General features: G+C 37.6%; 1 protein-coding gene across 9 annotated transcripts in view; it reads left to right on the top strand.

The window, feature by feature from the left end:
* The window catches only part of PIK3CB (phosphatidylinositol-4,5-bisphosphate 3-kinase catalytic subunit beta), an 89985-nt gene extending 66970 nt beyond the window's left edge, over window positions 1–23015 (top strand). For 8 of the 9 annotated variants that reach the window (XM_090147193.1, XM_090147195.1, XM_031596423.2 and 5 more), the window contains 12 exons: window positions 1706–1894; window positions 4534–4655; window positions 7576–7719; window positions 8630–8729; window positions 11077–11255; window positions 11893–12002; window positions 12324–12402; window positions 17751–17918; window positions 18402–18525; window positions 19146–19291; window positions 20850–20982; window positions 21503–23015. In XM_090147193.1, the coding sequence (XP_090003319.1) occupies window positions 1706–1894; window positions 4534–4655; window positions 7576–7719; window positions 8630–8729; window positions 11077–11255; window positions 11893–12002; window positions 12324–12402; window positions 17751–17918; window positions 18402–18525; window positions 19146–19291; window positions 20850–20982; window positions 21503–21640 (1632 nt within the window). In that variant the 3' untranslated portion in view covers window positions 21641–23015. Of the gene's footprint in view, window positions 1–1705; window positions 1895–4533; window positions 4656–7575; window positions 7720–8629; window positions 8730–9925; window positions 10028–11076; window positions 11256–11892; window positions 12003–12323; window positions 12403–17750; window positions 17919–18401; window positions 18526–19145; window positions 19292–20849; window positions 20983–21502 lie in introns of all 9 variants that reach the window. The other variant, XM_090147199.1, reaches the window with a different exon arrangement.

Below are 23015 nucleotides of genomic sequence, written 5' to 3'. Positions count from 1 at the left end.
CTGCTATGCAAACTCTTCATGGATTTGGAACATAGCTAAGGTTTCCATTAGAGCTGGAAAGCATTCCTAGGGTGCCTAAAATGTTGGGAAACTGCTCCGTTGGATTAAGACAATTTGTTTGATGGTCAGATGCTTCCAAATAAGTGCAAATATTGCTTAAATATGGGCATTACTTGGTCTTCTTCAGAATTCACATAGTTCTAACTTGACAAACTTCAAAACAATCACCAAAATCTGAAGATGTTTCCTTTGTATCATTTTTTTTACTTTGGGGGAAAATGTCATTGTAAGCATGCAGAAGATTCTAATTTAAGAAGGTGAAAGCACTGGGATTTAGCAGCAGTAAGAACTGCACTGTGTGTAAGAATACAGCAGATAGTTGAAAAAATGTCAGTGAGTGCATAAAATGATTGGGAAAAGTGAAAGCTCACTACTGCTGTTGGTATGAACACCCCGGTGTATAAATAACTGGAAATCTCAAGTAGCAGAATGTCAACTCAGTAGCGTTGTGGTTGGATTTGAAAGAGAAACATTTTCAGATACAAGGATCACTTTATTATGAAGACTGTTTATTTGTTCATTTTCATACAGAAACATAATGTTTACGTAGTTTTACTACTAAGCCTTTCAGTTCAACTAATTATTTTAAGTCTATTCACATCCAAGGAATTTCTGCTTACAACAAAATAGTTAAAACGCGTCAGCACTGGACTGACACCCATCCTTTCCAGGAGGAGCTGAAAAAGTTGGGTGTATATCAGGTGTAGGTGTTGTTAGCTGGAAATCTATGCAGAATGTTACTTTAATGGTAATTGTTTGTTTCCGTTATCAGTCCTAGTTGATTTCTACTACAATTTCTTCTCAGTATTACTTTGATTTTTTTTCATTTTCCATTGATGTAAAGACCATTTGGCCAAACTCTCAAAATTATGCTGAAACTTCAATTGGCTTTTCCAGTAAAGTTGGCTTCAGTATTAGAAAACTGAGATATTGCTTATCTAAATATTATATTGGAACTAGTTTATTCCCATCAACTACTGCATCCTTACCTAGATGCATCCGGTACTCATCTCCCATTAATTTATGGAATTCTGTCGTTACTGATATCATTACTTTCATTTCCAGCCTTTCAGTCTCAAGTATGGCTCAGGAAAGGAAGAGTTAACTTGCAAAGATGCTTTCATGCAAACTGATGTACAGAATCAGTACTTACATCAGTGTTTCAGAGAGGTAGAACAGCATATTGTCTGAAAGAGACAGGTCTGGAAGAGAAGACAAAAGTGTTTCTTTGCACGCTTAGCAAATACAGTTCCCTTTGGTTATTATTGAAAAAGTGTCTTTTGGCTTTTAATTTAAAAAAATATATAGAGAGATAGATGTTACAGATATATAACATTTACTCATTTGAAAAAAAAAAGAAAAATTTGTGCATCCTAGCAAGCGTTTTCCATGTTGGAGTTGGAATACAGCAATATTGCCACCTAGCGTCCTTAATTCTGAAGTTATTTTTCAGGAACTTCTGTACACTGAATTTTGAATGACTGTACTGGGTGCAGTTCTTAGAACGAGTTTGACAATCTGAAGGAAAGGCTTGATTCTCATTCCCTTCTATGTCGTGTTCTCCTTGGTATAGCATTCCCAGTACTTGAGCTAAAATCTAAGAATCCTACTGAATATATCAAAATGTACTTCTCTCATTTTCTAGGGTCGAGGTGGTAAAAAATTTTATATTGTGCTAAAAGAAATAATGGAAAGAGATCCTTTATCTCAGCTCTGTGAAAATGAAATGGATCTCATCTGGACTTTGCGATATGACTGCCGTGAAAATTTTCCACAATCGTTGCCAAAGCTGCTGCTCTCCTTAAAATGGAACAAACTTGAAGATGTTGCTCAGGTAAGACAGAAGGCAGAGATGGTGTGGAAAATGTCTGTGTCCCAGCGTAGGTAAGTAAACCTCACTGAAGCAGACATTCTTTGTTTGTTTATTAAAGAGAGGGACAACACTCACTCATAGTAGAAAATACCTCTTCTCATCACATTGACAGTTTGATCAAATAGCATATTTGTAGTGATAGCATGCCTGCTTCAGGATGGCTAAATAGTAACATAACATATCACTGTACATGTATGGGAAGTTTTTTGTCTGATGATGTACACAGCAGGTTGGGAGAAACAAGAAAAAATCTGTCTGGTGTGAACACTGACAGCACTAATGCAGAAACCAGGGTGTTGTACGGTTAGATGTGTATGTCCTGCATATGTTTTTGTCAGGGAAGAATGCAAATTTATTTTGTCTGTGCCATGAACACTGTAGTAACAAAGTACAGCACCCAGGCAGTCATCACTCCCTCGTTCTTTTTCACATCCACTCTCTTTCTTGTTCTTTATTAATTCCATTATGTGCTTCTGAATTAATTGTTCACTTTTAAAAGTTGTCTGGAAATATGAGTTGTAGAAATGGAAGCATTTATTGTTTAGTCATTAAAATATGTGAAGAAACAGGCATTCTGATCACATGCTGAGGGCTTTTAAATATTGAAAAAGTTGTTTTGAGTGTGGATATTTTTGACAGCTCAAAAAATCCCTTAAATTCGAGTATATAAAAAAGAATGTACAAGGCATTTTATTTAAGCTCCTGGTTGAAAATACGTAATAATCCTGGTTATTATTGTGTTATTTTGGAAAAGGAATGCAGTGTTTGTTTGCTTATGCATAGATGGTATCGTGGTTTATATTTGAAAGCTGTTGCTGGCAGCAAGAACTGTCTATCTGTAAAGTGAGATGTTATCCCTAAGCGTGCTAAGTGTTTCTGTAGTACTTAGACATGCAGGTATTCCAACTGGCTTCACCTCAGCTGAGGTGCAGCAATCTCATGGAAATGTAAGAATTCCCAAACTAGCAGGACTCATGCTTTGCCTCTTATTGAAATCATACAGTACTGGCTGTGTGTTGCAGTAACTGTTCCACTGCAACAGAATGTGTGCCTTAGTAGCAGAAGTGCTTTGCAGTGAGAGTCTGACAAAGCAAAAAGTAAGTTAAAAAAAAAAAAAAAAAAGCAAAAAATAGCTGTTGACAAGAAAAATGAATTAAATAGCCATGTTCTGATTTGTTGTGGCTCAAATACAGTAAATTTTTTTAGAAATGGAATATTATATTTGATTTGAAATCATCTTTATTAATTCATGGTGTTATGTGCAGTGGATGAAAGCAGCTTTCTTGTATTATTTACCACATAGATTTCATCCAAACTCTCGTATTGTAGCATTTTAGTAGTGGAGTTGCAGTGAACAAATTCCAAATGTTTGTCCTTAATGTCACCATGACCTCCTCACCATGCAGTGCAGTGTGATGGCAGAACTCGTTGGCAGGATTCACAGACAGTATTTATTCTCAGAATAGAAATTGGTCATTGTTAAAAAAAATAAAATAATATCCAACCACTGTCACTCAAGTGACACAATTGTACGTGAGGGCAACCTCTCTGCTGTCTAACCAGATGAGAGCATTTCATGATGCAGGTTTCTTCTGTCCAAATGCAACAAGCATTTCTGATATCCTTTGAGCTGCCCTTCTGCGCCATTTATTTGCAATGCCTTGGATGTGGAGCCAGGGCTGCACCTCTTTTAATAAAAGTTCCATTGTAGGGAAATATGTCAAATGGGGAATTTTCTAGGCTGTTTCATAGGTCAGTTGGATCTTGCTTTCTCTAGGTCATAATCAGATAAAATTTTCTCATTTTTTTAACCTCTCAAATGATTTCAGCAACTGAGTACTGCTGGCAGTCAAAATGAGATCTGTGTCTTCAAATAAAATTCACAGTGAATGTACACACTGTAGATGATGAATTTCAAAATTCATTCCTGGATATGAAGCATGTAATGCCACTTTGACTTACCTTTTCAACTTGTAACTCAGATTCTCCGTTCATTTTGAACATTCATTATTAAGAAACCGTTTCTGTATTTGTGTTGTTTCTGCACCTGATTTAAAGTAGGTTGTCTAAAAATTCTGATACATTTGTTTTGAAATTTCTTTTGTGTCGGGCAGGCAGAACTGCTGTTTGCATTTTCAACATCTGTTTTATGGTATTAAGTATCTGCTCAGTGTTTAGATTAGAAATTCAGTACAAGTGTTCATGGTAAGTAAGTGTTGATGGCTAGTAGTGTTTCTTCATGTAAAGACTTGTGGTGCTGACCCTTCTGAGCTAAGGACTGAACAGATTTTGAGCGTATGTTTTTGTGGAAAGATCATGTTTATATTTAAAAACATCTTTATTTTTAATACATATGCTTGATACTGCATTTACACATCTAAGCCTGTTTAGTTTATCTAATAGTGTACTGTTTCAGTCATAGTATGTACATATTGTTAAAAATATATCCTTCGTGGGTATCTTCATTGAAATGCAATAAACATGGTTCATTTCATGAAACCTTCAGATGCTTTAACAAATGCTTTAATGGACTGTTATATCAAATTGTTTGCTTAAGTAATTACTTTAACTGTAACCTCACAGTCTTCTTTTTAAAACAGCTTCAAGCTCTCCTTCAGATATGGCCCAAGCTGCTGCCTAGAGAAGCTTTAGAATTGTTGGATTTCAATTACCCAGACCAGTATGTGAGAGAATATGCAGTGGGTTGTTTAAAGCAAATGAGGTGAGTTTGTAGTGTTATTTATTCAGCATGCAAGAATTTCTGGAGGTGTGTGTGCAGAGGAATACTGCATTTTGGTTGTCTCTAGAAAAAAAAAGCTTCAAGAGGAAAGATTTAAGTGGACAGCCAGCTGTAAATAATGACCAAATAAAGCAATCTTTCTCGATTAGCAAATTGGCAGCCAAATGAAATCTCCTTATTCTGATGGCTTGTATTCAAAGATCATTATTTTCCATGCTTCTAAAGAAAACTGGTGTACTTTTGTTCCAGAAAGTGTGTGTTCACTCCTTTCTTGGACAAAGGGTGAACAAAGTATTGTGAGAACTTCTTAATGATGAAAAGATGAAGTATCACAGTAGTCAAATAATGCAAAAGTGTCCATCCTGCTACTTCATGCTTTTTGTCAGGTATTTGCTGTTTCACTTAATGGAAATGTTTTACTTTATGTAATGGGCTACAAAAGAGAATTCCTGCTTTGATTGATTTTCCCAGTAGCCTCTGCTATCTAAGTTCTTCCCTTATCACATACATATTACTCTTCAGTGTAACCTAGGGCAAGATTTATTTCCCATTATCATTTGCAGGACTACTGTATTTCCTGTCCTTGAATTCTAATGTCTCTGTGGTGAATAGTTTAATGATTCATTTTTTAATGGTCAAGGCTATGTGTTTGAAAAAAATATTTTGACTTCTTTCAAATGTAAACAAGCAGTTTAGCTGCTATCCAAATAATATTGAATTGTTACATCTGGAATTATTTCTAGAATTCTTAGTTCTCGCTCTGAAACAAAATTGTGTCCAGTTGGGTATCAATTTCCAACTTTAGAAAGTCTGCTGACGACAGCTGGTAGAAGCTGTGAATCCTAATAGCTGAAATAAGAAAAGTAGGGAAAAATAAATATAACACAACTTGGATGGAAGGGTTGAGTGCACCTTCAGCAAGTTTCCAGGTGATACTTGGAAGCTGAAAGGAGTGGCTGACATGGAAGAAGGCAGCAGTGCCATTCAGTGAGACTTGGACAGGCTGGAGAGCTGGGAGGAGGGGAACCTTATGAGAGTCAAACAACAGAAGGTGCAAAGTCCTTCACCTGGGGAGGAGTAGCCACGTACATCAGTACAGGTTAGGGGCTGACCTGCTGGAGAGGAGCTCTGCAGAGGAGGATCTGGGTGTCCTGGTGAACAACAGGTTTGCCGTGAGCCAGCAGTGCGCCCTTGTGGCCAAGAAGGCCAGTGGCAACCTGGGTGTATTACAGAGAGCGTGGCCAGCAGGGCAAGGAGGTGATCTTCCCCCTGTAATCTGCCCTGGTGAGGCCACATCTGTAGCACTGTGTCCAGTTCTGGGCAATCTAGTTCAAGAAAGGCAGAGACCTAGAGAATTCAGGAGAGGACCACACAGTTGTTTAGGACCTGGAGCATCTTCTGTACGAGGAAAGGCTGAGAGATTTGAAGCTGTTCTGGCTGGAGAAGACTGATGGGAATTTACAATGCTTGTAAATGGGCAGGAATCAAGTGGGTGGGGCCACACTCTTTTCACTGGTGCCCAATAGCAGGATGAGGGGCAATGGGCTTGAGCTGGAACACAGGAAAGTCCACCTGAACATGAGAAGGAGCTTTACTTTGAGCATGGCAGAACACTGACATGGGCTGCACTGAGAGGCAGAGTCTCCTTCTCTGGAGATACTCAAACCCCAGCTGGATGCTTTCCTGTATAACTCAACCAAGGGAACCTGCTTTAGCAGGGAGTTGCACTAGGTGATCTGCAGAGGTCCCTCTGAGTCTGTGAGGGTTTTCAGAGTAAGAGAGAGAGAACAGAAGAATATTTGCATCTCTGAAGTCCTCAGGTGATGCGCAGAAGAATTGCTGCTCTTTTCCTTTCGTCCTAGGCAGAGGATTTGAATTCTACAGGCCATTTATGAAAAGGGAAGATTTTTGAATGTAAAAAGTCTGGGAAATTTCAGGTTTTGTTCTGGATTAACATAGCTGTCAAGTGTTTGAGGGTTTTTTTGTGAAGGGAAGGATAGGTACAGGATTTTATAGAAAATTATTGGAATTATTTTTATTATATCAGAATATTAAGTACTTAAAGTACTTAAAACTACTATATTAGTTAATTAACACATGGACTTTTAAGAGAAGTGTTTCTATGGACTGTTGCTAAGTGCTTAAATTTGCCTTCCTGAAGTACTGTGGGCAAGATGAAGGTTTTTTTAATTTTTTTTTTTAAGACAATGAGGAAAATCACATGCTGGTATGGTTTTTAAGAGCAAAATCAACAAAAATAAAAGCATTTTGGCTAAACTGATTGTTTTTTCAGATATATTTTAGTAAATCAGCACTTTACAGGTAGTAACTTCTTAAGACAGGTTATTTAAATTACATTCAGTAGAGTGAATATTGCTTTCCTTCTCTGTTTAAGCTGGGTAACTTTGAAGCAGGTTTGCACATATTCTTAGGTATGCCTCAGGGGCCTTTTTTGCCCATGCCTGTTGCAGTTAGATAACTGGTAGGTTACAGTACTTCCAAAGGTAGTTTTCTAATCAGAAGTTGAGGGCAAAGAAGAGTGTATGTTCAGTCTGAAAAACTTCTGAAGCAATTAATCTCCTGGCTGGTTCACCTGGCACTCAGGCTGAGGTGTTGATCATGTTACGGACCATGATAAAATACCAGGTTTTACTTACAGGTTTGATGGCTTTAACAGTCTTTTAGAATTATAACATGCTGATTAAGTGATCAAATCTGGCTGTTGCAGTACGTTGTGTGTGTATTCATCTTCTTCTCTAAACGATTGAAAAGCTGGGATGAACTCACTGAAACTATTGAAACTAAGTCTGTCCTAATTGGGTTTATCGTATGCGTCTGAATTTCTGGAATGTCATTAATCTGGTTATTCTGTTATTAACTGATTTTATGTACCTCATTCTAGTGATGAAGAGCTTTCTCAGTATCTTCTTCAACTTGTGCAAGTCCTGAAATATGAACCTTTTCTTGATTGTGCTCTCTCCAGATTTCTACTAGAGAGAGCTCTTGCTAATAGAAGAATAGGACAGATGTTGTTCTGGCATCTAAGGTAGGAATCTTTCCCTTATATTTTTCTGAAGCTGTTGATCTAGATGGGACTTCTGGTATGCAGATAAAGGTTTTAATATTTATTTATTTATTTATTTTTACACCCTTGGCATTTATAGACCAAAGCCAGCCTCTAATTAAAATTTTATTACTGTGCTTTGTAATCTACTGTTTGAAGAAAATTCCTTTCTAGGTAACTGTTAAGTTAGGTTTGTGTTTGATTTCTGCACTTGTTTTGACTGTGCGTGTAGTAAAAGTACAGTATTTATACCTCAACTGTAAGGAAACAAAATAAATCAGAAAATAACAGAAGAGCAGTTCTGTGTGCTGTTGCTGTATGCGTTGATCAGTTCCATGAGCTGCAGGTACCTTGCAGAATTGACTTACATGTAGATTCTGTTTTCAGAACCCAACTTACTATGCTAATATTTCTAAGTAAAAAGAGCAGGCTCTACTTGAAAATGTTTTGGAGGATAATTGGCACTGCAATAAAGTTCAGTGGTTGCTTTCAAAGTGTTTTTCCTCAGAGAAATTTTGGCTTTTCCTTATGAAGATTTGAAAACACACACTTGAACATTAGCCCTAACTCTCAATATCATCTGTTAGCACTGCTTTCTTTAATTATAAGCGGATCCTGAAAACAAATATCCAACTGCTACCTCTGAACTGTTTTGCATCTACAACAGTCCAAGACCTAGAAACAAGTGCTACATTGAAACTGGCTGTTCCTTATGGGTGTTCAGCATGTGTGTACTGTTATTTTGTACAAATCTAGCTTTTATCTAAATGACCATGAAGTGTTTTGTTTTTATTCTTATTCTCAGTATCAACAACTTTAAATGTTAATCTGTAAAATCATGTGGTCTGTTTTGATAAATGAGAAGCCTTTCTGCTGTGATGTTCCCTTGTAGGTCAGAGGTTCACATACCTGCTGTTTCAGTACAGTTTGGTTTGATACTTGAAGCTTACTGCCGAGGAAGTGTTGCTCACATGAAAGTGCTTGCTAAACAGGTATACAGTCCCCTCCTCCTTTAAACTTGACATGCTAGCTTGTAACTCACATTCTTTTCCATTTTCCTCTGGGGCTTATAGGTTACCTTGACAAATCCATCTGTTTAGGAAAGAGGAAGGGGAGATGAAGAGAAGAAAGCATGAGTGAGAGGGAGAAGTGCATTTGAATGGGTGTCATGAAGGAGCTGCTCTCCCTGGTACAGAGAGCAGCTGGTGCTGTGGGATCTTAGGGGCTGCTTTGCAGTGTTCTGAGAAGTGCAAGATAGTTTCAGCAATGTGCATATGTTTTAGGTTGAGCAGTAGGCTGCCTAGAGTATTAGCAGAAGAGATTATGTACACTTGAAACTTGTGACATTTTTTTCCCCATGTCAGAGCTGCTTGCCCAATAGAAACTATTATGTTTCTATCTAAACTTTATATAGAGGAGTCCAGGACAACCTCCTACAGCTTTTGCTTTTGCTAAAAAGTGATGCAAAAAACGCTGAAGCTGTAGAATATAAATTGTAGTTCTACCTGGAAAGAAAGATGTTGAAATGAGCTAAATCATTTAGTGTTAATATGGATTTGTTATTTTTTTCTTTAATGACAACAACAAAAAGATATCTGCTTTTAAATACACTTGGTAAATATATTGGCAGACTATTAAGGAGACTCACACATCGTGTTATGAAGGCTCCAATGCAGTTTTAGCAAGTGAATTTGGATTGTTACTGTGAAAACTTTGAAAACTACAGCTCTCCTGGAATTACTCTATAAGGACAGAAAAAGCAACTCAATAAATGTTTGGTGAATGTTTTGATACTGCCAATATTGAAAATGTACTGCAAGTGACAAACCAAACAGGAATGCACTGTTGTGCACTTTATTATTGGCATTCACAGAACATAGAAAAGAGCATGTCTTACATGAGTGCTTGTTAGTATTGTCAGAATCATAAAAAGGTTAGGTGGTGAAATGCTTGCAGCAATAGACCTAAGGTCAGTAGAGTTTTTGTGCGTTTCACAGGAAACAAATGTCAGTACAATCAAAGAAGGGGCAAAAAAATTCCCAACTGTGCAAACACGGAAGAAATTCAAAGTAGAAATACTTCAAAAAGTTCCTGTTTGTACAGCGCAGGTTCCATTTTGTTCCCTTGTCACTGATGTTTGTACAGCTCCAAGAATAGTGGAAAGGCAGAGTGCTTTTGGTTTTGACAGATGGCTGACCTGGCAGCTCTCCACTGCCTCAGTTTTATAATCAAACTGCATACAGTTTCCACAGCATCCTGCCTGACAGGGTTCAGTCTGTCTGTAAACGTGGTAAGTCTTGACTCAGCACCTTATGAATTGAACTGAAGCTTCCTTGTATAGAAATCAGCTTTGACAGTTTGATACTGTTTGCTAGAGAATATACATATTGCTGAGCATGTTAACTACAGCTACTGTAAATGCACTTGATGGATATACTATTTTATATTCAGTTAACTGCTTAGGTGTAGGTGCAGCATGGAAGATTTGATCTTTGTATGTGCAGTCTGGCTTTGTTACCAAAATGCTAACAAACATTATGTACATTTACATTGTTAGCTGTTTTCTTACAAATTGTACCTGTAGAAAACTTTTTTAAACAGAGGGAAGGGGGAAAAATAAAGGGCCTAACCCTTCCTTTTTATACATTTTAAAAGTAAAAATAGATTGTTTAGGTGATACCTTAGAATTTAAAGCATCCTAATTGATTAGAGCATTTAACTTAAGCCTAAATTTTGCAGGGTTTTAATGAGCAAACTTTTGCAGGGCAGGCTTAAGTGTTTTAAGCATGTGTAGTTGTGTGTGTGAAATTGTCTGCAATCAGTCATCTGGGCATTTGGAATTGTATGCCCCTAAGTGCAGTGTACAGTGAAGTATCTGCATCCATCAACTCATGTTTGTAGAAGTATGCAGCACTCAGTTTCTGTTGTCTTCAACGTGGACTGAAGTATCTATGCTGTGCTTTGTTGGACTGCTGATGAAAATTGAATTTTGTAGGACTTTCAGTAAATGTATCTACCATACATGAAAATGTCCTGTTAATTTTGCTGGAAATGTTAAGTTCTGCTTTAAAAAGTGACTTGAAATTTGAGATTTCATCCCATCAGTGTATTTGTTATTTATAAAAATGGTGCTTCTAGAACATGAGTAATTTAGAAAAAGCTATTCTCCAGTTTTTTATTTTTACTGATTATAATTTCCATTGTAAAAGATGTTGTAAAATTACTTAATACTTCACATAACTCTCTCTTTTTTTTTTTTTTTGCTGTCAAATGAGATTTTACGTATTGTATGATGTGCAAAGTCAAAGCAATAACTTGAAGATAAACTATTTCTTTCAGGTAGAAGCTCTTAATAAAATGAAGACTTTAAACAGCCTAATTAAGCTGAATGCCATGAAACAAAGCAAAGCAAAAGGAAAAGATGCAATGCACACATGTTTGAAACAAAATGCTTACAGAGAAGCACTCTCTGACCTCCAGTCTCCTCTGAATCCTTCTGTTATACTTTCAGAACTGCAGTAAGTAAAGAATGAGTGAATAGTGTTTCACTGTAGATTTTGATTGGAAATGCCAAAGTAGAAACGCCTATTGCTTGAACTTCCCTTGTGTTGTTAGCAGATATGCTGTCACAGCACACACTTTCTATAATGAGAGAAGGTCTGCTGGCAATCTTCCTGCGGTCAAATAGCAGTTAAGCTTGAAGATGTTTCGTGGTCCACCATGTAACTTAATACTCTTAGTCAATGTATTACATAGCTAAACATTTTAAAATATAAGCCTAAATGTGAATTAGACTGTTCCTGACTTCTGCTTGTGACAGTAAGCACAAAAGCGTGATTAAAATATTTGACAGCACTTAAATGGGAAGTCTAGAAATTAGTAGGAAGATACAGAGAAGACTGTACATCTTCTGTGTAAATGTGAGTGTTAATTTAGGTGTGTGTATGCTATTCATGGTGTCCAGTGTAGTCAGTGTGTAACAGATACATCCATACTTGGTATGCACTCACAGCATAGTAGTAGAGAGAAAGCTGAGGTAGTATGTAAGCACTTCCTAACTGGAAGTCTACATTTTCTACTGTTTCAAACAGTGTTCAGTTCTGTTCAGCTGAATTATTTTCAGTGGACTATAACATTTGTCGTATTTTCTTCCAGTGTTGAGAAGTGTAAGTACATGGATTCTAAAATGAAGCCTCTATGGATAGTGTACAACAATAAGATGTTTGGAGGAGATCTTGTAGGCATCATCTTTAAAAACGGCGATGGTAAGCAGTGCTGAGCACTTGGAATTTGTCTTTCTTCATTATTCTCACACTTGCTTGCACTGAAGCTGTGTCGCTCTGTATTTACCAGAATTTAACAGTGTTTACTGTAGCATCAATAAACAAATTAAGCATCTTCTTTTGACTAGTTTTCCAATTATAGATTTTGCCAATCACGGTGATATAATCCTGATCAACTCCTCTTTAACATTTAGTATTGATGAGGATTTTTAGATAGCTTTTTCTGAAAGTCTTATGACCATTAGGAAGTTTGTCTCCAACACACTGAGAAACTGAGGCAGCCGTTCCAACCTTCCATTACAGATCTCCGACAGGACATGTTGACACTCCAGATTTTACGTTTGATGGATGTACTTTGGAAAGAAGCTGGCCTGGATCTCCGGTAAGGAACTCTTGTGGGCTGGTTTATATGGATGGGGAGTCCATTCTTACCAGTAAAGCTTTCCTATTTATTTGCTTTCCCTACCATATTCTTTCTAAATGTCTATACTAGTGCCAAAGGTTTCAGCTGTCATAGCCAGGGTGAACAGGCTGTAGGAGGCACTCACTTACCTACAGAGATGGCTTCTCTGCAGTTTATTCCCTAGATGGCCCACATTACAAAGTAATTTCTCCATGAAAAGAAATGCAAGAAGTGAAGTGAAACACTGCATTTTTACTTACTATCAAGCAGGATATTTGACCTGGTACACTGCATCTCATGGTGTATCTCAGTTGCCATGCTGATTGTAAATCACATTGTTTCCTGTTTTCATGCTGGCAAAAAGCACTGTATGAGGTGAGAAAACAGTTCTTCAAAAAGGGTCCAGCAACCAGGTTCTGTGTCTTTTTATTACTTGGTTGGTTGTTTTTAACATTTGTTCTGTTTGTCTCTGTTTTCTCATGTAACAAACACATCTATTAACTGTCATTGATTTGGGAACATAAGTAAAAATGGGGATTCACTTAGTGATTTGTGGGAATTAGAACTCCTAGGTTCTAATACACATATGCAAGTGAAGGAAAAATATTTTGCAGCTTCCTCAATATTTCTGCTTCAAATTGTACACTTTGATGCCATTTCAGTCATGTAGTTCTAACCCAACTAATGTAAAAATTGGTGGAGAATAAGCAACATTTTGTGCTAAAGCTTCTATTTTTGCTTGCAAGCATTGTGGGAACCTTTAATGTGCATTCTGGAGTTTCACTTTTGTGTTTTAGCAAGAAAATGATGTTATTTAGGTGTCAGAAAAATTCAGAATAGAATTATCTTTTTATCTTAAAGCGTCCTGCAATGTTCCTACATTCATATAATTGGTAGGATAAGCATGACTTCTTTATCAGAATACTAGAGGATTCCAAAGAGGAAAAGTACTTAAATATTATTTGAAAGACTTCATTTGGATTCTTCATGCTCAGCTTTTCAAATTTTGTGGTTCAAGCATAAGTGTGACTTTTGTAAGGTGTATAACATCTGCCCATCCAAATAAGTAAAATTAGAAACTTCTTAACAGTCAGGAATATATGCTACTTACTTACTTACAAGATTCCTTGGAGTGAAGTATGGGATAAAAGGGGAAAGTGAACAATAAATTGTTTCTGGAAGTGTGTGTTTGCTATGAGATTGCTGAGTGTGAGTTAAATTGAACACTGAAACTTTAGATAATCGATGTCATAAATATGCTGTGAGGAGACAGCATTTAGGGGCAAGGACAACCTCTGGCAGCTGTGGAATCCCATATGGGGCGTACTTCACTCGCTGCCTTCCCAGAAGCTTCGTTTGGGGTTCCAGGCAGGGCCACACACCGTGCAAAGCAAACAGGAATCATCATCAGGACTCATTCCTGACTAATGCATTTTTTTTTTTAACCTCAAAAAAGGAAAACCAAAATGTGGCTCTGATGTCCAAAGATTTGTCTTAAAGCTCTCAGGAAAAAGAAAAAAAAGTATAAAAGGGAAATTCCAGGAGGAACTAAAGTTCTATAATTGGCCTCTTCCATTTATTTACATAACTGAGAGCATCTTCCTTCCATTCATCTTTTTCTTAGTTCTGATTATGAAATAAAATTCTGGGATTGAGGCAGGGTTATAGTTCTGTATCTATCAGAGAGGTATTAACCAGCGTTTGCCAAGGAAGGGCTCTGAAGTGACCTTAACTGGCAAAGGATTGGCTAAAACAGCTCTCTAAACACCAAGAGGATGAGGATGTAGTTAAGAGAAGACTCTGTGTTCCCTAATCTTTGTTTGCAGTCTGCATGCCTCCTGAGAAGAGGCAACTCCAAACTCCATGAATCAGTAGCAGCAGTAAGAGGTTTTGTTGCCCTGTTAGTGAGTCAGGACTTGTTTATTGGCTTGCCTCCCACTGCTGGGGTTAGGAGACATCTGTAACAGGAGAAAAAGCAGTGTTACATATTTCTGATTTTCTGAAAAATACAGTTCATACATCAGTGCCAATGAGTGCAGTCTTTTTTTTCTTGCTCTTTATCATCCTTTGAGGTTTAAGTTTCCCTCAAGCTGTAGCTTCCCTTTTTTCTTTTGTGGATGCACAATCGATTTCACGCTTTGAATATTTTCCACTACAGAGTGTTTGATAAAAAGTAAAAGCAAGGCTTCCAACTTGTTTCACCAACGTGAATGCACAAACACTGCTTGCTTATCCTCCTGGGGAAGTAACTCCCAATCAAGAATATCTTGCTACGTCAGAATGTGTGGCTTCTGTGAAGCACGGATCAAATGGCAAAGTGTGCTGCCACGGAGGTGCTGGGGGCAGCATTGCTTTCCGTATACATGCATTGCAGTCCCTAATCAGTTACTCATTAGTGTTATAAAATGAAACCTTGGCTCTGCCTGTGTCTTTTACTAGAAGTGTGAAGCAAGCACAGTGTCGCCATGGGATTTCTCTGCTCTGCAGAGGGACAGTGTGTGAGGGTTTTGAGATCTGCAAAGGTGAACAGGAACTTTTTGGGTTTTTTTTTTTTTCCAGTTTGCTTTTCACTGTCAACTATTTTGTCTCCTGGGTAAACTGGCCTCTTGCGCACACATGGTACGTTCTGTTGTTTAGGTTCCTGTGTGTGCGTTCTGTCCAAATGTTGGAACCAGACCAGGGTTTGTATCAGAAAAGGAAGTGTGCAGCAGGATGCAACAGTGCTCTCCATTAGTTCCTTCGTCCTGGGCTGTCACTGGGTGCATCGTAGAGTGCCCAACTGAATAAAACTTCAGGTGCTTCTGCTTTTCAGTACAGATGCAACCATTAGACAGCAAAGACCGGCAGCGGGGATGAATGCTACTCTGTTATTCAGAGAAGTCTGACTCAGAGTTCTGCTTAGGTATCAGTCACTTCAGTGCAGAGGGTAATTAGAAAACAAAAAAGCATATTCTTTAATGAATCTGCCTACTTTAAACAGACAAACAAAAGCCCTACCTATTCACTTTTGAAACAAATTATTACCAGAACACTGACCATGCTGTGGGATCTGCAGTGTGGCAGCTCTAATGAGAGCAAGTTTCTCCAAAAGGTATTTCTGTTGCTGTACCTGTATGGCAGCATTGCATTTGTGCTGGGGGAGAAATTAGTAAGGAACAGCTGAAAATCCTAAATTTGAGGACATTGATCTTTGTTGATTAATCTTTAATGTGGTAAATTGTCACAGAAGTATTTAGTATGTAGTTACTTTTTGGACTGGTACAGCGTGTTGCAAAAAAGGTGTGTGAAATCTCATGTTAAGTGGCTTTGTTTGAATGAAAGGTTCATAAAATCACTGAAAAAATTATTTTTGACAAGTTTGAAGCTTATCATTGTTTGGAAATTGGGCCTGTAGTTACAGAGAATATAATATATTTACTTCATAAAGTACCAGAATTTGGGGTTTTTTTTTAGGAAGAACTAGATTATTGAAATAAAGAACAGTATTAACAGTTTTCCCCCTTCATTTATGTTGATGTTTGAGAAAATGAAGTGAAGAAAGAGGAAAAATATCTGTCCTGCCCAGAAATGCTGCACTGATCTGTCAGTGGTCTTCACATGGTGTTAAAAAAGCAGGGCCCATATCCTGCTGACAGATGGTGAAGTCATGAAGACTGGGATGAGATGGAAAAGGCTGAGCAGATTTGTCCCTAACTTGACTCCTGTCAAAGTGGCTCTCTGACAAGGATGTTTTTTCCTCCAGTTGTAAGCAAAGAGTCCTCAAGGGGCTGAAGGCTTTCATCATTGCTTGCTTTTGAAGGGGAAGTTGTTGGACATGTGCCCAGTTAAGCTGCAAGTGGGGTGGGTTGAAATACCATGGAAGAGGGCCAGCGTGCACTTTAACCTGGCAATGCTTGGCTTACGTTTGTCATGTCATGATAAGGATGGGCAGTGCTTCCTTGTGTCATGCATGCTGGCTTTCAGTAATTACAGATGTGCTTCTGTTCATTGTGAGAACCCTCTGGCCTAGAGTTGGGATTTTTAATTTAATACATTAGAATAGTAATGGAATGAATGAAGGTTCCAAATCTGCATTTCTTATTTTGATTTGAAGTTGGATGTTCTCTAAATACCCTTCTGAATCTCATCTTCTGATCACTTTGTTGCTGGTGGAAAAGAGTACCCAACTATGTGATCTTAGCACTTACAGCCCTTCAAGGCTGCATTATCACTGGAGTAGAGAAATTGTTCCATCTAATAGCTCTTATGCCAAGAAGCTCCAATTAATTTTGCCTGGGTTTTTATTTATTTTCCTTCTGTGGCTTTAGATAATAGTCTGTCTCACACAAGAGGTACAGTTTTGCTTTGTAGAAATCAGGATTAATAACTGTTCTGTTTCTAAATGCAAATGATGACACATCCAGCAGCAAAGCTTTCTCTTTCTATCTGTACACCCCCACAAATTTTATGTCCTGCACATTTTTATACAGCTGTGTAAGTTAGTGAGAACTACTTACTAATTGTGCACTGCAATTAGATTTGCATGAATATATGTTTTTTTTAATACAAGGATGAGCAGAATTGAGAGAACGTTTGTGATCTGAGATGGCTGAAATGATAGTAGGCACTTTACTTGTGATGCAGTGCCTTTGGAGAAAGCAGTTGTGATGGCTTCACTTCTCTAAGATAAAAGAAATGCTTTGGAAAAGTCACTTACATATTTAGGCATATCTCCCCTTGATTCAGATGTTTATCAGTGTCTTGCTTTAATGCAGTGATGCTGTAGATACTTTTACTCGACAGTGTGTAAATGCACAGGAGTATTCTTATGTATCAGGTGAACTGAAGATGTATTCCTGTTTTCCATTATTTTTTAGGTTTAAAATGAAGGTGAGATGAAACATATTATTTCATTTCTATACTTGAAAAGGGGCTTTCTAGCGTTTTAAGTTGAAATAGGAAAAACAGGAAAAAGTCCATTGTTTCTATTTACACAAATAACCTACAGTATAGAATAAACTCGAGTGTAAATCTGATTGGCCGTTTAACCAGGAAATTATCAAATGCAAATAAAGGGCTCCCTCTATAGTTTCTCCTGTAAAATTACAGGTAGCAGTATTCTCTAGTATAATGGCAAAATTAAGGTTGTGGTTAATTTCTTCTGCATACAAATATGCAGTAGGAAAAATGAATGTCTGAATGAATTGCTGTTATTTTAAATTTGCAAACCAAATCTGTATATTAACTTCCAAGAGTGTAATGTTCAAATGAAATCGATATTCAGCCCTCTGAAAATATTCACAAAGAAGCATTCTTATTGTTTTTGGCTTGCATTTGTTTTGTTTCAGGATATTGCCATACGGCTGTTTAGCAACTGGAGATCATTCTGGCCTTATTGAGGCTGTTTCCAGTTCAGAAACCATTGCTGACATTCAGTTAAATAGTAGCAATGTTGCTGCCGCCGCTGCCTTCAACAAAGATGCTCTCTTAAACTGGCTGAAGGAATACAATTTAGGGTAAGTTCTACAATTGTCTTCTCATCTGTAGTGTAAACTACAAAATCCCTGCAGGTCTGTGTTCCAGTGTTCAGGAACGTGTGTCTGTTCTGCCAGTGCATCGCCTTTTTTCAGTCTGTCAGATTCGGACTCAGCTTCAGATTACATTTGGAAATCAAACAGTGGTCCAGCAGAACTTCTGACATTTGCAGCAATGTGATTTCACGTTGTTGAAGAGGTACTAAGTTAGACCAAACAAACAGGAAGAGAAACAACAACAAAAAACCAACTTCATGGGTCTCAAATCTGGAAGCCATTGCCTTTCACAGTTGGATTTCTCCTGTTTTCCATATCCAGTTTTTACAGTATTTTCTCTCAATTAAATCTGATTTTGCAGTATTGTAAGGGGATTTTCTTTACCAAACCAAAAGTTCTTGTTCAAGTCGAGTCACGGTATGAACTGTCAGTACAGTGTGCTGATACTAGCTGTTTTTGTATTTCTAGAGATGACTTGGACCGAGCCATTGAAGAATTCACTCTGTCTTGTGCTGGCTACTGTGTAGCTACTTACGTGCTGGGAATTGGTGACAGACACAGTGACAATATTATGGTCAGAAAAAACGGCCAGGTAAAAATCCTTTCAGTAGGCAGAACTACAGTGGCTGAATGGGAATCTCTGTGAGAACTTCCAGTTTCTTTTGTGCATCAGCAGAATTAGATCTGAAAGTTGTGAGGTTTCTTTTGTTTACTGAAAATTGCAGAGAGTAATTTTAATTTAAAGAAAGGTTGAAATGTAAGGGGAGTGGAAGGAGCAAGCACTGCTTGCTTTATGAGCAGCTGTTTTCCAAGTGAGACTGTTCTATAGAAGTTTCTCAGAGCACCTGAAAGGCCTGTTAATGGTCCAGAGTCACAGAGCATCAGCTCCTTTCAGAGCATCTTGCAAAATACCATCTTTAGAAATGCACGAAGTATAGTTTTGAGCTGTGTAGTTTTCCTGAACTTAATGTCTACAGATCAGAATCTTGAAAACAAGTTAGAGGTTGTCTTTTCCACATCAGTTTGTATTAGTGTCAATTTATAAATAAATCTTGACACATTGTAAAATGAAGCACTCCAGGCATACTCCAGTATGCTATGAGGAGTAACATCATGAGTTAACTATTCTTGGTAGCAGCATCCTGTAGAGGTATTAGAAAAACTAATTATTTCGTTAGAGAAACTAATTTTTAATTTTTTTATTAATTTTAGCTCTTTCATATAGATTTTGGGCATATTCTTGGAAACTTCAAGTCCAAGTTTGGAATTAAAAGGGAAAGGGTGCCTTTCATACTTACCTATGATTTCATTCATGTTATTCAACAAGGGAAAACAGGGAACACTGAAAAATTTGGTCGGTGAGTGTTATTTTAATCTTATCTTTTTGTAACTGAGATGATCTCTGATGACAGTTTGCAATGCAGCAGCATCTTGTCCAGTTCCTTTTGCTAATCTTTTCATGTGTGGAACTGTGCTAATGTGTTTGTTACAATCTGCTTCTCTGCTTGAGCTAGAATTTATATACAGATTACTTTGTACATTAGACACTGCAGTGGAAAGATACAGTTCCTTTTTATCTCCTCCAGCAGGGGATGCAGGAGGTGGCATCTTCTCCTGTGATTGTTATGTTGTTTTTGTTGTTTGTGTCTTCCCTTAAGCCTTCAGCAGCACACGAGGCACTAGGGAGTGACTCCACAGACTGTTGTTCAACAAGATGAATGCTGTTCTTGAAGAACAGGTTTCCTTCTGCCCTTTCTGTCCATCACTGCACATTCAGTGTGCTAATTAGTCATGGCCTTATTTTGGTGCTTAGGCATATTTGGTCTCACAGTCCAGTGTTTTTGCATGCCCTTCCCATCTTGGGTTAGAGAGCTGCAGTGGAAGACAAAGGTATGTGATAAGGGAAAGCTCCCCTCTTAGCTGCTATTTTCTGAGGAGGATTTATCTTTTCCCTTTCTGTATCCTTCCCACCACCTGACAGGATGGTCATTCTGCATGTTTTGCTCTCCCTGCTATCAGGAAGCGTTTATTGGCAGAGATATAAAATTAGGCTTTCAGATATGGCTTGACAAATTCTGTGGCTATCTCTGGAAGTAGAAGGTGTATGTGTATTAGGAGAAATGGCAAATAGCTGCCGTTTCTGTCCTGGACAGTAATAAGATGAACCTGTAGCTCTGTTTTAAAAAGCTTGAAGTAAAGGTGACTGTGCTGTTGCAAGAGCTGTAGAATATGGAGTAGTTTACACAGCAGTTGGATTCCACTTGAAAAATGCCTCAAAAAATCATTTTTCTTTCAAGTGTAACTTTTTAGTCTGAAGGGGTCTAGCCCTCATGGAAATCTACAGATTGGACAGTAGGCATAATGCAGTGACACACTGAGGGACACTGAGCAAGTTCTGAAATATCTGAATGGGAGATCCTGATGCCAGCTTTAGCAGCCAGTTCAGTTAATGATGTTAGCAGGAAGGAATTACCTTACAGGGATAGGTAGGATTGGAAGAGAGTGCTTTAGTGCCTTTGTTTCCAACCATAGATCCACTGTGTCATCATCTGGGCATTTAACATAACGAATTATCAGAGAGATGGGACAGTGACATTAGTGTTATTTGGGTGGTTTTTTTGTTTGTTTGTTTGTTTTGCCTTTCTGAAGAACTGTGCCTGTTGTAAAGCTTTTAGTCTTTTCTAACAATGTTTTAAGGACAGGTTAGAGAGGTATGGGATATGTTGTGAGAATGCAGTGGAGGTTCTATAGACTCAGTGCTTCTCCCTATAACAGCTGATTGCCTTTTCTATTGCTGTGTTCCTCAGATATATGTTTTAGTCCAGATAGCAATTTTTTGAAATGATTGCATATTTGTCACCTGCGTGGGTTCTCATGTGTTGTATCATTGCATGTGTTTTTTGGGTGAATACAAAGGTTCCGCCAGTATTGTGAGGAAGCATACCTGATTCTGCGAAAACATGGAAACCTATTTATTACACTTTTTGCACTGATGTTAACTGCAGGGCTTCCAGAGCTAACCTCTGTCAAGGACATCCAGTATCTCAAGGTAAAATTAAGATCTACAGCTCAGCATGATCTTAATGTTATTCTAGTATGTGAATTTTGGTTCTAAGATGAACAATTTTAAATTTATTTCAATTTATTTCAAGATTTCCATGAAGTTCTCAAAGCATTCTTTTTTACCTATGTAGAATAAGGTACATATTCCTTCTGGGGGCTAAAAGGAAATGATGAATATTTGTCTCTCCCAACCATTCTGTGACAAGTTTGGTATTCCTGCAGCTTACATCTTACATGTAGTCATTTCAGCAGTGTTTGCCTCTTGGTTCAATACACAAGCATAGACCTGTAAAGGTGAAATTTATTTGCTTAATTCTTTTTTTAGTTTTACCTTTAAACTCAGAAAATATCATGGATATATTGCAAAATAAATAATGGGTGAAAATTTGTCAAAATAGGAAAGAGCAGAATGTGGTTTGTGTTAAGAGGTGAAGAACGTAACTGTGGATTTTAAAATTTGGAATAATGCTGATGTGGTTTTATTTTGTTTTGTTTTCCTGTCTCAGGATTCTCTTGCCTTGGGAAAGAGTGAGGAAGAAGCACTAAAACAATTTAAGCAAAAGTTTGATGAAGCACTCCGGGAAAGTTGGACTACTAAAGTGAACTGGATGGCTCACACTGTTCGCAAGGATTACAGATCATAGAAGAGTTTTGGATTTGCACTAAACTGAATGTTACCTTGATAAGTGTTTTTAAATGGGATCTGTAGTGTGGACCAATAATACTTACTTTAAATAAGAAAACAAGACAACAACTAAAAGAAATGGGCTGAAATAATTCCTGATTCTTTTGCACTCTGCTTCTGAATGCCTGATCCCAAGACTGTCTCCACAAACAGTGACCAAGCTGGATAATCAGTTCCTGCTGACTTTGCACGCTGAGAGCTACTAGGCATTTTTAAATATCCTTTGGTACTTTATGGAGGTGTAAATATTTGTTTTATGCGTTAGGGTAATGTACTCTAACATGCTCAGGAGGTTTGAAGACCTCTAAAAGAACCGTTTTTTGTTTTAAAATTGGGACTTGAAGAGTAAAATTTTCTTTATTCTAATCTAGCTAAAAATGACCATGTGTATATTTTTCATATGAATTCTGCCATACTGGCACAGATGCATTAATTCTACTGTAAATAGCAACCACAGTATCGTTGTACTACAGGGAGCTGCTTAATGTCTTATACTGCTGCCAAAAGAAGAGTACCAGGTATTTGTAAGGTTTCTTGCAGAGTGATGTGGGAGGCAGAGACCTCTGAAATGTTGCAGCATCTGGATAGTCATGGTTGCACAGTTTTGTTGTCCTGATATAGGACACACAAAGAAGTCTTCTGAAAGAGGAAGGGCTGATTTCAGATATGTCCGAAACCCCCCCTTGAGAATAGTTTCCCATTCAGCTCCTGGGGCTTTTCTACTCCCTAGGAGATGTGTTTAGTTCAGCTTCAACAAGAAGCTCCTTACAGCCCTTCATTGAAACTCTTACATCAGATTACTTGTGCCATGCAAACGTGCTGTCTTATAAACGTGGATGGAAAAATTTAATCCGTATCATACACAGTGTTTTTTAGAGCATAAATACCAAAAGAAACCAAATTTTTTTGAAAATGAGTGAGTGTGGGAAAAGACAATTCCGTAGAACACCAATGAGAGGTCATTAATCTTTTCTGTATTTATTAAATCTTGCAGTAATGTCGCTATACCAAGATATCTGTGTTGAAGATGTTTGCTGAAGAAACTGGATTTGTTTTAATTTATTTAGTGAGGTACCAGGCTTTTAGGTGCTTAAATGGAGAGCAAATCTGTGACGTGCAATAGGAACTGCTGGTTAAAAGATGTAACATACTGTTTCTGAACATCAGCAAGATAGACTTTAACTACTGCTTGTTCTCCAAAGAACGCTGGTAGCTCTCAATTCTTGTTGACATTTGAAAGATAATTAAAACATATATTTACTTTTTGGCTAAATTGTTGTTTTACATAGAAATGTTTTATGTAGGAATTTAATTAAAAGTGGTTTTACTTTGTT

This window comes from Phasianus colchicus, chromosome 10 (genome assembly GCF_987193195.1).
Source record: "Phasianus colchicus chromosome 10, bPhaCol1.hap1.1, whole genome shotgun sequence".
Lineage (NCBI taxonomy): Eukaryota > Metazoa > Chordata > Aves > Galliformes > Phasianidae > Phasianus > Phasianus colchicus.
The sequence above is the reverse complement of the archived record's forward strand: the minus strand, read 5'-3'. Positions and strand labels throughout refer to the sequence as shown.